Source organism: Callospermophilus lateralis, chromosome 18, assembly GCF_048772815.1.
Source record: "Callospermophilus lateralis isolate mCalLat2 chromosome 18, mCalLat2.hap1, whole genome shotgun sequence".
Taxonomy (NCBI): Eukaryota; Metazoa; Chordata; class Mammalia; order Rodentia; family Sciuridae; genus Callospermophilus; species Callospermophilus lateralis.
In genome coordinates this window covers 10,314,232-10,330,980 of record NC_135322.1, presented here as the reverse complement: position 1 = coordinate 10,330,980, position 16,749 = coordinate 10,314,232, and the positions used below count along the sequence as shown (strand labels likewise).

Sequence of the window (16,749 nt, the reverse complement as noted above, 5' to 3'; positions counted from 1 at the left end):
GCAAGAAAGACCCTGTTTCAAAATAAGAAAAAGGATTGGGGATGTAGCTCAGTGTAGAGCATCCCTGGGTTCAATCCTTATTACTGGGAGGGGGGGAGTTGCCTTTGTGCCATTCTTTAAATACTAGTGAGAGCTGGGCAGGTGGTGCACACCTGTAATTTCAGCATCTTGGGAGGCTGAGGCAGGAGAACCACAAGTTCAAAGCCAGTCTCAGCAACTTAGCAAGGCCCTAAGCAACTTAGCAAAATAAAACATAAAAAAAGGCCTGGGGATGTGGCTCAGTGGTTAAGAGCCTCTGGGTTCAATCCCTGCATTAAAAAACAAAACAAAACAAACAAACAAACAAACAAACAAAAAAACTAGTGGGAGCTGAGTTCTGGCCAGATTCAGGCTTCAGGTGGGACCAACTGGCCTGTGACCAGTTGTGACATTCCAGAAACTTCTCAGGGCTGGGAATGGAGATCTTTAGAGTCTGTTCTTCCTTGGGTTCCTTCAGTCTGGAATGCAAGAATGCATGTAACTTGGCCTGGGGCCTGGCACAGAGGACTGCCATGTGGCTGGGGCTGTTGCTCATGGTAGAGTGCTGGCCTAGCATGCCCAGATCCTGAGTTCCATCCTCACTCTGGCAGAAAAAGGAAAACAGAAGTATCTTAAGTGGAAATTTTTGTTTATAAGCTGTACATTACTTTAAAAAGCAGTATATTACCGCTTTTGTGTGCTAGGCAATGTTGGGGACACAGGAGTGATTAGAGATAGGTTCACACCCTTCCCTGAGGAAGTTCAGTCTGGTGATGGAGAGAGACATTAAATTTAACTGGTGTCAGGAAAACATTTCCTGAGGTAATATTTGAGCTGAGACCTGAAGAATGTATACATCTAATAGTAGAAAGTAAAGACTCTTACATCTTTATGCTCATTCACAGATGAGGATAATGTAGGCCCCCAGTTAACAGCTGGCCTGGGCAACACCAGGCCTGAGTCCAGTGTAGTGGTTATTATTTACTTTGCTACCAGACCCTGCAGCAGGCAGTACAAGAGAACCTGTTGCAATCTAGGCATGGGGGTGCACACTTGCAATCTCAGCGGCTCAGGAGGCTGAGGCAGGAGGATCACAAGTTCAAATCCAGCCTCAGCTACTTAGGGAGGCCCTAAACAACTTGGCAAGACCTTGTCTCAAAATTAAAAAAAATAATAATAATTAGAGGGCTGGGGATGTGTCTCAGTGGTTAAGTGTCTCTGGGTTCTATCCCCAGCACCTAAACAAAACCCAAATAGCACCCCCCAAAAAAAATAAAAAGAAAAGCAAAAACAAGTTCTTGTCTTCCTCAAATTCTGGAGGCTATGTAATAAAAAGATAAGGCCTGGGTTCACTTAGACATATCATGAAATAGAACTGTGAGAATCTAAGAGGCAGACCCATCTCTGCCTTGGGGAGGGAGATCCAGGACGTTCAGGCTGGTACCTGAAGGATGAGGCAGATTTCATTTGAACACAGAACTTGAAATGGCTTTAAAGGGGGGGGGGGGGCTGGAAAACGAACCACCTGCCTCCAACTTGGAGAGGGTGTGGCCTGCCCGGGAGGGGGCGGGGCAGCCGGAGGTGTGGAGCTCTCAGGCTTGTCTCAGACACAGCCTCAAGTAATTGTATGAAAAATAAGTTTATTGATATCTTGTCACCACTGAGGAGAAAGGAGGGGGCTAAGCTCTGGAGGTCAGAGAGGCAATGAGAGGTGGAGGACCCAACCCACACCTCTCAGTCAGAACCCTGCCCTCCTCTCCTTAGGGTACAGATAGTTACATCCTCTTTGTCATCCATATTCTGATTTGTCTAGCAATTTTTACCCCCTCCAAAGTCTGGGTTGGGGAGGCCCCCACGGGTCAATTCTCTTCAAGTTAAGAACAGGAGTTGGTAGGGCAGAGGGGATGTGCAGACCCGAGAGGTTCCCCCCACCCCAACCCACAAAGGGCATTATAATAAATAACATAAAATAGATGGCTTAGAAGTCAGGGCTAGGGGAGGCAGCCAGGCAGACAGCATTGTACCAGAGAAAGGGGCTGGGGAAGCCTCCGAAGAGGTCCCCAGAGAATCAGGCACTAACTAGCACAGGGAGTGGGGTGCTCACCCCCTGGAGCAGGGAGCCAGCGTGCAGCTGGGAGGGGTCGGAGCATCGCCCCTCTCGCGACTGCGCCAAGCTGGGGGAAGGGGGCGCAGGCAGCAGCGCGGGCAGCGGAGGTTTCAGGGCGATTTCCACCGGCCCCGCCTCTTCCGCGCAGGGAACCCTTTCCTCCGCTTGTGTGGGGGGGAGTCATGCGGAGGGAGCGGGGCTGGGGTCGCCCGGGACGCCCCCTCCTCGCTCCTAGGGGCTATGATGACTCCTCTGGCTGCCACCACAGCCCCATCCACGACAGCAGCCACCACCGACACGGGTTCTGGGGTTACTTCCACCTTGGGCGCAGGCGGGGGCGGCGGGGGCCTGGGAGGCGCGGGAGGGGGCGGGGGCGGCGGCGCGGGGAGCGGGTCGACTGGGGTTCCCGGCAGAAGGGGCAGCAGGGCGCTGAGGGCCTCGCTCAGTTTGGCCAGTCCCTGCCGAAGGGTGCCAGCCAGCTCCCGGATGGCATTGGCAGTCTCCTGCTGGGCCCGCAGGAAGTCCAGGGAGGGGTCTGGGACCACGGGCGTGGGAGGAGGTCTAGGAGGGGGCGGGGGGCTGGGAGATGAGGGTGCCACTTGGGCCAGCGGCGTGGGTGGCGGTGGAGGGGCTGAGGGTGGTGGAGACAAGGCCAGGCGGGGCAGCTGGACCGTCTGCAGGGCCGGAGGGGGCGGGGACTCACGCTCCTTGGACTGTGGGCAGCCCCCTTCCTGGGGGTTGCGGGAGGGCCGGGCCCAGGGTTCCGGGCTGCTGGAGCCCCCCTTGCTGTGGGCTGGTGTATCTGTAGAGAGAGACATGCAGGTAAGGTATGCATGATTCCCCTCTCACCTCTGGTTCCTTCATTTCTCCCCTACCCTGGCCCGAAAGGTCCTTTAAACTCTTTAAAACCTAAGTCAGGCCAGTAGAGGTGGTGCTTGACTGTTAATTCCAGTGACTCCGGAGGCTGAGGCAGGAGGATCACAAATTCAGAGCCAGCCTCCGCAATATAGTGAGGCCCTAAGCAATAGGGCGAGGTGGAGCACATCTATAATCCCAGAAGCTCAGGGGGCTGCTGCATGAGGATCCTGAGTTCAAAGCTAGCCTTAGTAATTTTGCGGGACACTAAGCAATTAGTAAGGCCCTATCTCAAAATAAAAGATAAAAAGGACTGGGGGTGTGGCTCAGTGGTTAAATGCCCCTGGGTTCAATCCCCAGTACCATCATCATCATCATCATAATAATAAAAGAAAATATAAAAAACCTAAGTCACATGATGCCTTGGAACAGATGCCTATGACCATGGGTCAGTCTTGGTCTCCAGGGAAGAATCAATACATTCAACCTATCAGGTCTGTGCCAGCTTTAGCAGAAAGGGGTCTTGTAAGCCTCCTTTGGGGCCAAGCAGCTCCCATCTCACTCAGAGTAAGAGCCACTCTCTGCCAGGCTGTGAACCATCTGGACACAGCCACACCTCTCAGGCTGCAGTGCTAGACCCAGGGGAGGTGGGAGGCCTGAGACAGAAGTGCTCCAACACAGGAGGTGCTTCTGGAGGCTCCCTCAAACCAGGAGGCCAGGATTTTCCAGTTCTTCCTGGGTCTCCACTCACCTGGGATCTCATTCATACTCCTGAATTTGAACTATCTGTACCCAAAGGCTTCCAGATTCTGGGCCAGCCTGAATTTCTGCCCTGAACCCGACTTTACTTCTCAGTGTCTCCAGCTGCGTCCTGGGCACAGTCCCTGAACCACGTAATGCTTTGGATGTGCTTGCTCACAGCTAAGCGTTTGATCCTCCCCCACCTCTCCTTCCTCCACCACCCACATCACTGCTAGATGGCAGCTTCATCCTTCCAGCTGCAGGGGCTAAACACCTTCACTGTGGTTTTCCTTCTCAAGACACCATCCACTTCAAACACCACTGGCTCTGCCTTCAAGCTAAATGCAACACTCAACCTCTTCTCTCTACCTCCCCAGCCCTCACCCTGTTCCAACCGCTGTCCCGTTCCACCTGGAGGACTGCGCTTGCCTCCTCACTGGGCTCCCTGTCTCCACTTCTTCTTCATCAGCGGCCGAGGGGTTCAACCAAAATCCAATCAGGCAATAGGAAAGAAGCTAGTCACAAAGAACCTTGTATGGCATGATTCCATTTACACAAAAGGTCCAGAAGAGGCCAATCTCTAGAGACAGAGTAGATTGGTGGTTGCCTAGGGCTGGGGGAAATGGCTTAAGTGATTTAGAGGTGCAGGGTTTCTTTTTGGAATGATGAAAATGTTCTCAAATTGATTGTGGTGATGGCTGCACAACGCTGAATATACTAAAAGCCCCTGAATTATCTAGGTGGGTTGCATGCTGTGAGAATTGCATCTCAACAAAGCTGTTCTAAAAAACATAAGTCAGACACTGTCCTTTCTCTGTTCAAGCCCTCTTGAGACCCCCATTCCACTTAGGATAAAGGCAAAGTCTTTGAGGCCCCAAGGTCTGCACTGTTGGTCCCAATTGCCTCCCTGACCTCATCTCCTCCCTTCTTTCTACCTTCCTCACAGGCTCCAGCTATTCTGGCCTCCCTGCTGGCCCTCAAAACTCAGCCTCCTCCTGACTCAGGGCCTTTGCACTTGCTGATGCCCTGGCCTGGGAGGACATTTCCCCATTCACCTGTCTGGCTTCCTCCTTCACCTCCTCCAGGTTCAAATGCGGCCTCCTGGGGATCATCTTCCTTGACCATCATACAAAATAGCCACCATCTTCCTTTTTCTCCCTCCTAGCCCTAGCTGGTTTTCTCCCAGCATGCATCTGCCCTGCATGCAGGCCATCTCTGTTATCTGTCTCCTCCTGAAGTCGGTTCCATTTTGCTCACTGCTATTTACCCAGCAGCTAGAATAACGTCTAGTAGCAATTCTTTTTTCTTCAAATGAGGAAAGAACTGTGACTTCCAGAGTTAGCACTGACTGGGCCCAGGGCCCAGGTCCTTGTGGCAGGTCCCAGTGCCCACGGGGCAAGTCCAGCCCTTCCTTCGGAGACAGAGATGAGGTCTCAGCTCTTCCCTCACGGCCAACACACATGCTGCTCCCTCCCCCTGTGTCACACCCCACCTGGCCTGGCACCTCCCCTTGCTCAGTTCAGATGTTCCCTCCTTGGGGAAGCTGCCTTCATGTTCCTGGCCAGATCAGATGGTCCTAGTCTCCCCCAAACCACCAGCCACCTCCTGTCTAAGTGCTGGGGGCCCAGCCCCCTGGACCAGCCAGCCTGGGAGGCCAGGAGAGAGATGTTGGACCTGATAGTCCTTGACACATTTCTCATCCAGTCCTCTCAGCCACTCTCTGGGTGGATTCTATTGCTGTTACCCCATTCCACAGATGAGGTGACCTGAGGACCAGGGTGGGGTCCCAGAGCAGTGGAAGAGGGGTCTGGATCCAGGCTAGCTCCAGAGCCTACACTTTTTTTAAAAAATTTTTTTAAATGTTTATTTTTTTTAGTTTTTTAGGTGGACACAACATCTTTATTTTATTTTTATGTGGTGCTGAGGATCGAACCCAGTGCCTCACGCATGCCAAGCGAGCACGCTACCACTTGAGCCACATCCCAAGCCCCAAGAGCCTGTGCTTTTAACTACAGCTTGGCAGGGGCTATGACTCTGGGGCAGGGTGGGGGTGTCAAGTCTTCCTTATAAGGAGCATAGAAAATGCGTCACTTGGAAACCTGACTTTTCTAGGCTATTGAATAAAAAGGAATGGAAAGTGATCCAGCCTGCAAACCCACAGGGCTCACAGGAGTCAGGGAAAGGCCACTATGGCAGCTAAAATCATATGTATTCATAACTTTGGGGCCTCAGTTTTCCCACCTGTAATTGAGCACATGTTTAAAGATGGGACTAAATACTAGAACATCCTCCTGAGGATCACCCTGGGGATCCCTGGACCCACTATAGATACAGGGTTTAAGACAATGCCTGGCACATAGTAAGTCTTCAATGCTATTATTCTTTCAAATACTATGTCAGAGATAAATGATCCTTAGTTTGTTGTTTTCTTGTACTGAGGATTGAATCCACAGTTACTTTACCCCTGAGATACATCCTTAGTCCTTTTTATTTATTTATTTTTAATTGAAAAGACAGAGGCTTTGCTAAGTTGCTGAGACTGGCCTAGAACTTGCAATCCTCATGCCTTGGTCTCCCCAGTTGCTAGGGTTACAGGAGTACATCACCACGCTCGGTTTATATATACTCTAACTGCCCGAGGCTGCCCCAGGCCCCATTTCTGTCCTTCAATATGAGCAGTTCTCCATTTATGAGTTTTACACAGTGTGGGAGTCTAATGATGGATGCTTTCTGCCCATACTTGCCTCAGGGACTTTGCACATTCTGCTTCCTCTAGCTGGAAACCATCTACTAGGCTCAATGTCTCCATTCAGGACTCTGCTTCCTTTTATCACCTCTGAGAAGCCCTCCTGGAATGCCCTGCCTATACCGCTCCCTTCTATCTTTACTACTTTCTTAATATGCTGTATTTTTCTTCCTGATATATGATATGTTTGGGGGGATACTTGTTTGTGGCCTGCTTCCCCCAACTACAACATCAGCTCTGTAAGGGAAGGGAATTCATCTTTTTATCTACAGTATTCCCAGCACCTGCAATACTGCCTTGCCTTGGAAGAGATTCTCAATAAATACGTATTGAACGAGTGAATTAATAAAGCATTATAAAAAATAACTTTGTCCTCTGTGCTCTGGTTCATTGGGGTCATTTACAAAAACATCAAGGTTTAAGTCAAACTGAGAAAGGTCCTGAACCGAGAATGTGACTTTCCTGCTCAAGACACTTTTATGCCTCTGAAATTCCCATATGATGAAGTCCAAAGTCCTGACCTTGACTTACAAGCCATGTGTAATCAGATTCTGGTATACCCATTAACTCTCAGTAACTCAATAAAATATCAATTATTGTTGCTGGGCAACATACCCAGTGGTTAAGTGCATGGACTGGGAGTTGGGACAAACACATGTGCTGGGTCCCCACACTCTTGCTGTGTGACCTTGGGTGGGAGAATGAGCCTCTATGAATCATATGCTCTTGAGTTGCCTTATCCATGTTCCTTGTTTTCTCAAACCCTTCACTATGAATAAAATTCAAACTCCCCACCATAGCCTAACATAGTCTCAACTTTGCCTACCTTTCTGACTTCATCTAAAAACTTTTGTTCAATGATTTTGCTTCAAAAAATTGGCTTTTTTTTTTTTTTTTTTTTTGCCTCTCTGCATTGCACATGCTCTTCCCTTTATCAGGAATACTTTCTCTACTCTTCTTCATTCTGTTTTTTTCTTTTCTTTTTCCATACCAAGGATTGAACCCAGGGGCACTTAACTACTGAGTCACACCCCCAGCCCTTTTTTGTTTTTTTATTTTGAGATGGGGTCTCTCTAAGTTGCTTAGGACCTGGCTAAACTGCTGAGGCTGGCTTTGAACTTGCAATTCTCTCGCCTCAGTGTCAGGGCTGCTGAGATTACAGGCCTGTGCCAATACTCCTGGCTGTTTCATGCATGCTGTGTCTCATTCAGCTTGGACATCCCCTCCTCCATCCCCCAACCCCCAGGCTGAGCCAGATGCTGTCTCTGGACTCCCACAACCCCTGGGTTCCCCTGCCCCAGCCAGTCCCATCACTCAGAACCATCGCAGTTTCCCCCAGCTGTCCCAGTCACTGATGTGTTATACCATCTAGCACAGGGCAGGTATTCAGAAATGGAGTAGAAGAAATGATAATCCAGAGACTAGGCTAAGCAGGAAGTGAGTCTCTGTACCCAGTTCTCCATACCTGTACTGGAGGCATGATCTTGAGAAAGTTACCAGGCTTCTCCAGTCTTTGACTTATAAATTAGTGAAACATTATGTACTTCCCAGCATTAACCATTATATCCAGTGCTAACCTTGACTGTTAGCAGACTCTGTACAAAGCATTTCGCCCAAATTAACTCATTTAGTCTTCCCGGCAACCCCTGAAGGTGGAGACTATTCTTATCTTCACTTTACAGATGCAGAAAGTGATGTACAGAGGCAGAAAGTGACACGCAGTGGCTTCTGGGATGCCATAGTTGAGTGGCAAAATTGTGACTGGCACCCTATTTGGAGACAGTCTACTTCCAAAATCACTACCCTAGGATGAGTTTAATGAGTCCTGCCTGTGCAGAGATGATCCCCGGGGTGGACTCAAGCCAGGTCTCCTAGGTCTGGTTCCATTCTTGACTCTGGCAGTCATTAGCTGTGGGACCTGAAGCAAGTCATTTTATTTTTCTGAGCTTAATTTTCCCAACGGTATAATGGGGACAACAGCACCCGCTTCCCAGAGTTGTAGTTAGGATCTGCTTAGCTACATAAAGGACTTGAACAACGCAAGAAGACTGTGCATTTGCATTCGCTGAGGTGATGGTGAAGAAACTCACCTGCCCGTCGGTCCTCCGACAACACATAGCGCTGGGCACAGGCGCTAGGGGCCGGCGGCTGTGAGGAGGCAGGAGGCTGTGAGGGGGCGGCTGCAGGAGGCTCCTCTGGCCCGGCACCAGCGCCTGATCCCCCCACACCAGGACCCAGGATGGCGAAAATGGTCTCCTCCTCCGCGGAGAAGGCGTCCTCAGCGGCGGGCCCGGCACCCTGCGTGGAGTGCGGCACGCGGGCCAGCTTCTCCTTGGTGCGGCGCTTGAAGTCGTTCCAGCGCTTCTGCACCTCTTGGCCCGTGCGCTTCCAGCTGGTGATGCCGTTGATCTTGGCGGCTATGCCGTCCCACACTCGCCGCCGCTCCGCCACGCTCACCCGACGGCTCTGCGCGCCGTAGAGCTGCGGGTAGTGGGCGCGCACCTCCCGGATCAGGATCTGGTTCTCCTCGAACGAGAAGCGCGGCTTGCGCAGCCGGGTAGTTTCCTCCGCTTCGCCCGCCGCCGCTGAGGCCATGGCGCCCCCCGACGCCGCTGTCCGGCCGCCTGGCGCATGGGGGGCGCCGGCGCTGCGGGCAAAGGGCGTACAGCGCTGGCCGGGGCTCAGTGTCCCCCGCCGCCCGGACAAGGGCTCCTAAGTCCCCTGGGCAGGGGTGGGGGCGGGGGCGGGGACGGCGGGCTGTCAGAAGTGCCTACTGATAGCTGACACCGGCTGAGCGCTCATTCTGTGCTTCTCGCGGCGCAGAGTGCCTCGCCAAAGAGTTGATGGAAATTGGGGGAGGGTCTGGAGGGATGGAGGGAAATAAAGAAAAGTGGAAGGAAAGGAGGTGTCTGCAGGAGTTAGAGGAGAACGGGGGCACGGGAGAAGAGTAAAGAGAAGGAGAATGCGGATGTCTCGGGGGCCGAAGAAGCATGGGGATAAGGAGAAGCCGAAGGGACTATGCAGCAAGAGGACATCTAGAGCAGAGAGGCGCTCTGGGGGTTCCGAGGGCAATGGGGGATCTGTAAGACCCATGAGACGGGGCCCTGAGAGGATATGTCAGGAAATAGCGGTGAGATGGGAGCTAATGGGTCAGCGACAGAGCTGGGACGATAAAATATTAGGGATTAGGGTCTGCGGGGATTGTGGGGGCGCTGGGATTGCCAGGAATTGAGGAGACCTCCGGAGATAACGGGGGTCCGAGACCAGCAGGGGACAACGGAGGCTATTTGGGACTTCAGAAAGAGTGAGGGTCGCGGAGGGGGGGGGACCGAGTCGGGCCGCGGGTCACTCACCGGCGCCGCCGCAGCCCCTGCCTGCCGGTGGGTCAGGGCTCGGGCGTCTGCGGCCTCTTCCCTCCCCCCGCCCTCTCCCTCCCCTCTCTTGGGCCCCGCCCCCGGACGCGCCGAGAGCCAAGGCGCACGCGCGCCTAGCGCCAGTCAGCTCAGACAACCTCACAGCCCGGGATTCATTCTCATTTCCCCAACACGGCGCAAGCGCACAATTGCCCTCTAGCCGGCTCGATCAGCAGGCTGCAGCTGCGCAGCCGCAAATTTAGCACTGAACTCGTTCCACTAGCCTCCTGGTTCTACAACTACGCACGCGCGAACTCCTGTCGCGCGCAGGCGCGTCCCTGGTTCCCCGTGGGTTTTGGTACCTAGGCTTGATCCCAGCGCAGGCGTAGCAATCCTTACAGAATGGGAACTGCTGGGTCAGCGCTAGGACCGAGCGGCGCCTCTGCCTTTCTACAGTTTTCCAGCCCACACGGCCTTCTAACTACGCAAGAGACGGGAGGAAGGCCGAGCTGGAAAGGATGGGAAGCACTTCGTCTCCATGACAACTGCGTGGGTGGTGTGGGGGTGGCATTAGGGAACCTCAACGCCACCACCCTTACCAGCCCCTGCTCCCGGCACCGGCGAACTAACTACCGCCTACGAGTGGAGGCGGGGCACCCTGGGGATACTCCGCCTCCGGCGATGCAGTAACCATAGCAACCCACCAACCTCCCAATCACTTTGGGAGGCCCCCTGGCCACACATTTACGTCATGGCTTGGAGAGGGAGATCTGAGGGAGGAGATTCTTGGCTGCCCCGCAGGGAGGTTGATCTTGGCGCGGGCCCACTTTAAGGAAAGCACGGAGACGGGAGTGAATCTGGAGAACGGGTTGAATGAACTGGATGAGCGGATGAGGCAGTTAAGTCCGATTAAATTTTGTTTAGCATCCTGCAGGAGTTTTCAAGGTCATTCAGCAAAGAGGACTACAATCATCAATTCAGCAACTGTTTTATGAGTCGCTCACATAGCTTCAGGTGTAATGAACAGAAAAAGTCAAAACTCCCTACTCTTATCGAGCACATATTTAGTTGAGAGAAACTGATGATAAAAGAAAATGTATAGGTGAGAAGGAGGAAAATAAAGAAAGGAAAGGGGGTAGAGGATGGAGGTGTTTGGGCCCGGATGTCTGTGATCTTTTTTTTTATTGTTTTGTTTTTCCAAGTGATGGTGATGGAACTCAGGGCTTCACACATGCTAGACAAGGGCTTCACTACGGAGCTCCTCCCCCAACCCCTGTAATTTTAAAATAAGGTGGGTAGTAAAGGCCTCGCTGAGTAGATGACCACTGAATTGAGACATGACGATGTGGGAAAGCAAGTGCAGCCAGAGATGACACTGTGTGTGCTGTGTTCCACGAGCACTGAAGAGGCCAATGGAGCTGGTGTAAAGAGGACCAGATCGTGTGCAGCCATTATTCTGGGTAAGGTGAGAGGCATGGAGGGCTGTGAGTAGAGGAAGGTGAGCTCTGACCCAGGCATAGCTGACTTGAGGGAGCCAGGATGGAACGTGGGTGTCCAGTGAGGAGGTGCCTGCAGTGGTTCAGGGAAGACAGGGTATTGGCTGCTCCAACCAGGGTCCTGGTAGCCCTGGAGGTGGAATTGGATATGGTATGAGAGAAGGGGAGGAGACAAGGTGACTTTGGCTTGAGTGAAGGAAAGGATGGAACTTCCAGATGTGAGGATGGGCAGGGCTCCAAGATGATGAAGAGTTCAAGTTTTCTCAAACTTGAGTTGCACATTAGTTAAGTATGAATGTTAGATATTTGAGTCTGGACTTGAGGACGGACATCCAGGCTTGAGTCGTCAGTATGTGACATTTAATTCCGGAGGACTAGGTGGGTTACTAAGGAAGCAGGTGTAGATAGAGAAGAGTTCTGAAGCCTGAGGCTGCACATTCCTACGTGCAAGGTAAGGCCTAAATCAGCGAAGGTACCAAGGAGGAGCAGGACTGTGTGGTGGCCCAGAGGCCAAGTGAAGGGTGAATTTGAGGACGAGGGAAAGACTCAGGGTGCCAAATGCTGCCCAGAGGCCAAGCCCAGTGTAAACTGAGAACTGGCCACCAGAGCTAGCAAATATGGAGATTGTCAGTGATCTGTCTTTATTCATTTGTAGTGCTGGGATCAAATTCTGGTCCACACACAATCTAGAGAAGTGCTTTTCAGCTGAGCTATATCCTCAGTTCAGTTGTACAATCTTTTTTTTTTTTTTTTTTTTTTTTTGTGGGCCATACCAGAGATTGAACTCAGGAGCACTTAATCACAGAGCCATGTCCCCAGTCTATTTTGTACTTTTTTTAGAGACAAGGTCTCACTGAATTGCTTAGTACTTCACTTTTGTTAAGGCTGGTTTGAACTTGCAATCCTCCTGTCTCAGCCTCCCAAGCCACTGGGATCAGTTATATAATCTTGAAAGAGCATTTTTGCTGGGCACAGTGATGCACTCCTGTAACCATTCACTCAGGAGACTGAGGCAGGAGGATGACAAGTTTGAAGCTAGCAAGACCCTGTCTCAAAACTTAAAAAAAAAAAAAAAAAGAAGAAGACTGGGATTCAAGCTCAGAGTGGAGCACCTCTGGATTCAATTCCCAGTGCTGAAGGCGGGGGGGGGGAAGCATTTTTGGTGGTCTGGTGAGGGTGATGGCTAATTGAGTGTGTTCAGGAGAGGGTTTAGCAAAGACAGTCCTTTTTAGCATTCAAGTGGAGACATGGGTCTTATTTGGAAGAGAGCTTGGGGTCACGTGAGACTTATTTAATATGTGAAATCTGACTGGTTTCTGTAGAGGAGATTGAGGCTGCAGAGGAGAGAGGGGAGATCATTTAAGTCCATCAGACTAAGAGGTCACTCATGGGGCAGGTGCAGCTCCTTGAGTTGGTCCAGTGGGTTTGACCCAGAGCACAAGTGGAAGGGGACTAAGGGGCCTGGGTCCTGGGTCCTGCAGTGGCAGGGGAGGTGATGTAGGGCTGCTGCAGGCATGTGGAGAGCTGTAGGGTCAGGAGACGTGAATATTCTCTGTTGTGGTCTCAGTAGAGCAGGAAGCTGGGTCATGGGTGACAGGGAGATGCTGGCTTAGGGGACAAGAGATATAAACTTGGGAGTCTTCAGGGTCTCATTGGGGACGGGGAAATGTTGACAAGTAGAGCCAACCTGAGATTGCTGGTGATGAAACTGGAGTGAGGCAGGCCCTGGGGTGTGTTTCTCTGGTCCTGCTTTTGTGAGCAGTGGCCAGCTGGTTTTAGGTGAGGTCCCGCCATGTGTCATGAGATCAGGGTCCCCACAGGGCATTGTGGGCAATGTTTTAAAGAAGGTTGAACATGAGCTGTAAGCAGGGTTGAGCAGGGAAGGACAGGGGCTGAGTGTCAGGAGAGAGCCAGAGGAGTGGGCAGTCAGGGGACATCTGGGGCAGGGGTGAGGAGGGACCTGGGGACAGGGAAGGGAGAGACTAGATCAGGGCAGACAGTGGCATGGTTGGGAATGAACTGGAGAAACTGTTTGAGAGGCAGGATTCAGAGCACTGGGAGGGGAGGGGAAGGGAAGTATAGGGGACACCCAGGTCCCTAGCCCAAGAACCAGATAAAGGTGTGGTTTCACCTAGGATGTGGTGGTTGTGGGCTGCTCACTGAGTGTAATGGCTGTTGCTGCTTGTGTCCCAACCCCCAGCCCTTCAGTATGTGACCTTCTCTGAAAATAGGTCATTGGAGATGTCCTTAGTTAAGGTGAGGTCATGCTGCAGTAGGGTGGGCCCTTGATCCCAAATGATGAGTGTCCTTGTAGGAAGAGGACAGAGGTGCTCAGGGGCAGAGGGCTGAGAGGCAGAGGCGGGAGCAGTGCAGCCTCAAGCCAGGGAAGGGCCAGGGCTCTTGGGAGCTGGAGGCCTCCAGCAAGGCCCACATCCTGACCTCAGGTGCCCCGCCTCCGGGACCCAGGTGTCCATTTGTTTTGTTGGTTTCTTCTTTCTTCCACTGGAAATTGACCCCAAGGGCACTCCACTGCTGAGCTACATCTCCAGTCCTTTTTCTTTTTTCTTTTAAGACAGGGTCTCACTAAGTTGCTGAGGGTCTCCCAAAGTTGCTGAGCTGGCCTTGAACTGTAGTCTCTGGGATGATGGATGCGCCACTGTGCCTGGCCATTTCCTTTGTTTGGAACCACTGGGCTTGTGGCACTTTGTGACAGCAGCCCTAGGAGACGAATTGCTGGGCTGCAGGCTCCCTGGGAGTGTGGGGGGAGAGGCTAGGGCCTTGGTTCCTCAGCTCCCTGAATGTCCCCAGTTCTAGTTCTGACATTTAATTAATTGTTGAATAAATGACTCAATTCATTACCAAAAAATTTGCTCATCGTGATTTGTCTGTTTCCAACCCTGAGCCTCTCCAGGGTGTCCATCACCTCCATCACCATTTCACCTTGGATGCCCCCAGGTACTATGTATCCTCCATTCCCCAGCTGACTCAGCATCTGCCCTTTCTCACTTTTGCAGATCTACCCACCCATCCTGAGTCCTGAGTATTTTCCTGAGCACTGAGCATGAGTAGTTCTCCCAAGTACTGAGGACACCATCCATTGCTTTCCATAACCACTGCCCACACCTTGTCAGGGATCAGTCCCTTTAAACTGTCACTCAGTTGAGAGACCATTGGCCTCTGTCTGATGCACCCTAGATATAAATCAGAAAGGGGTGCCCTTCTTCCAGTGGGCAGAGAAGGAACAGCAGGACCCCTGCTGGGTGCTCTTGTGTAGGACTCCCCCTGCCTGCCATGCCGGCACCCCATCTCTGAACTGGGGCTTCTTTTATTTTCCCCCACTGTTTGGTTCCACCTGGGAGTCAGGCTCCTGGGGGCAGAGCTGTGTATTCAGAGGAGCTGTGAGTGGAGGACTTAGCTGGGGTCTTTGGTTCTCCCTGTAACCAGTGTCTGGATGAAGAATCCAAAGAGTCCACGGGTGGATTTGAGCGTCTCGAGAATGAACACTAAAGGCCAGGTTCTCCCCAGGGTCGGTGACATCCTGAACTGTCTGCTCGCCCCACCCCGTCCTCCACTCTGATCTTCTGTCCTAGCCAGCTTCCTGCACATTCTGCAAACACACCAGGTTCCCAGTGCCACCTCAGGACCTTTGAACTTGCTCTCCCTCTGCCAGGAATGCCCTCCTCCAGATACTCTGTTGGTCCTGCCTTTCATTTGGACTCTGTTCAGATGTGACCCACTTGACCACCAGCCTCTTCCACTCTCCCTCTGCTACCTGACCTTGTTGTCCTTCACTGGGCTTCTCACCCTCTAAACATTACTTTAGCACCCTCCACTAGAATGTCAGCTCCACGAGGGCAGGGACCTTGTCTGTTTTGATCCCACTGTTTCCCCAGCACCCAGAACAGTGGCACCTAAGAGATACTCAATAAAAAATTGTGCAACAATGGAATAAAAACCCCGTGATAATACACGCAGCATTTTGTGCTGGTGTGTGTGTTTCCTGGGAGGGAACCATATTTTCCAATACTTCTCCAGGGAGGCCTGGGAGCCCCAAATTTAAGAACTACCCAAAAGTCAAGTCTTGCAGGGTGGGATGGGAACCCCCAGAGGGAATCTGGGGTCAAGGAGCAGGCTGGGGAGGAACCTGGGAACCCGGACACATGGGGACAGGGCTGGAGAGGAGCCCTGCATCCCTTCCCACCCCACCTGCTGCTTACTGGGATTTGGGGCAAATACAGCTCCTGGGCACCCTCCCCCATATCCAAGGGCAGGGCCAGGAGACAAGGCAGAAACACAAGGACTTCAAGGACAAGTCAAAACGATCTTTATTCACCAGAGCTCAATGCCCAGGCCCTCCATTCTGAGCCAAAAAGCAACCAACTTGTTGTGCTCCATTTGTGTAAAATAAATAAATAAATAAATAAATAAATAAATAAGCAAGCAATCAACCAACCAACTTAAAATCTGACCAGGGCTCTCTCTTTTGCCCATAAATAAATAAACAAACAAACAAACAAACAAAATCTGAGCAGGGCTCACTCTTTTTCCCTCAAATAGATAAATAGATATATAGATAGATAAATAGATAAATAAAGCCACCAACTTAAAATCTGACCAGGGCTCTCGTTTGCCCTTAAAACAAAATCTAGGCAGTTGCCATTCCCATCCATCCAGGCAGATCTCTTTCCCGTGGGAGATTCACAAATTTAACTGTTGGAGGATGAAAAAGTCACCTCTCATGATTTGGGGGTGGGGGAGGTGGCAGGGAGATGCATCTCACTGCTGGAAGAACGAAGAACAACAAGGGGGCCAGAGAGTGTAGCTCACCACAAGGCCACACTCCAGGTAGCCTGGGAAGACACAGCGTCCCTCCAGTGTGGTCCCGTCCCCTGCCTCGGCTCCTGGTGTGGGGCGATGAAGGCAGGGGGGAATGAACAGCGTGGTCCCTGCTGCCTCCGTGGGTCTGCAGGTGCTGAAGGACCAGGGAAGGTGGGTGTGGAGCCAGCGCCCATTCTCAAGTTCTCGGTGGGAGCCTCGGGCCAGCTTGTCACCCACTCCAAATTCTGAGGCCAGCTTGGAGAAGCACACGGGGTCCTGTGGGGCCAGGGATCCGGGGTTCCCCCAGGCCTGGGGCTGAGAAGCCAAAGGAGCAGGGCTAGTGCTACCAGCAGGCCCCAGAAGGACAGAAGTTCTGTGACCTGTGGCCCAGAGACAGCCATGGGGGCGGGAGTGCTCAGCGCAGGGCTCCTGCGCACCAGAAGCCCTGGGACGCCCGGCCTGGCTGCCAGCAGCCTCCGTTATTTGGGGATCCAGCAGGGATGGAGTGCGGGGTCCAGGGATCCCAGGGCTGTGGGAGTGGGAGGGAGGGTGGAGGGACTGGGTGGGACTGATCCGGAGGGGTGCGGGGTGCGGGCGGTGGGCACCTCATGGTCC

At 52.3% G+C, this 16,749-nt stretch overlaps 1 protein-coding gene across 3 annotated transcripts; it reads right to left on the bottom strand.

Moving 5' to 3' along the window:
• Positions 1–1,630: 1,630 nt before the first annotated feature.
• Mypop (Myb related transcription factor, partner of profilin) lies at positions 1,631–9,882 on the bottom strand. 3 transcript variants are annotated; one of them, XM_076838327.2, is made up of 3 exons: positions 9,821–9,882; positions 8,558–9,114; positions 1,631–2,927 (listed from the first exon to the last, which is right to left on the bottom strand). In XM_076838327.2, the coding sequence occupies exons 2-3, from the start codon at positions 9,060–9,062 to the stop codon at positions 2,236–2,238; spliced, it is 1,197 nt and encodes a 398-aa protein (XP_076694442.1). In that variant the 5' UTR covers positions 9,063–9,114; positions 9,821–9,882; the 3' UTR covers positions 1,631–2,235. The 3 variants fall into 3 exon arrangements, with proteins under 3 accessions (XP_076694442.1, XP_076694441.1, XP_076694439.1); XM_076838326.2 differs by having other exon boundaries at positions 8,558–9,329; positions 9,821–9,881; XM_076838324.2 differs by having other exon boundaries at positions 8,558–9,875.
• Positions 9,883–16,749: the final 6,867 nt, after the last annotated feature.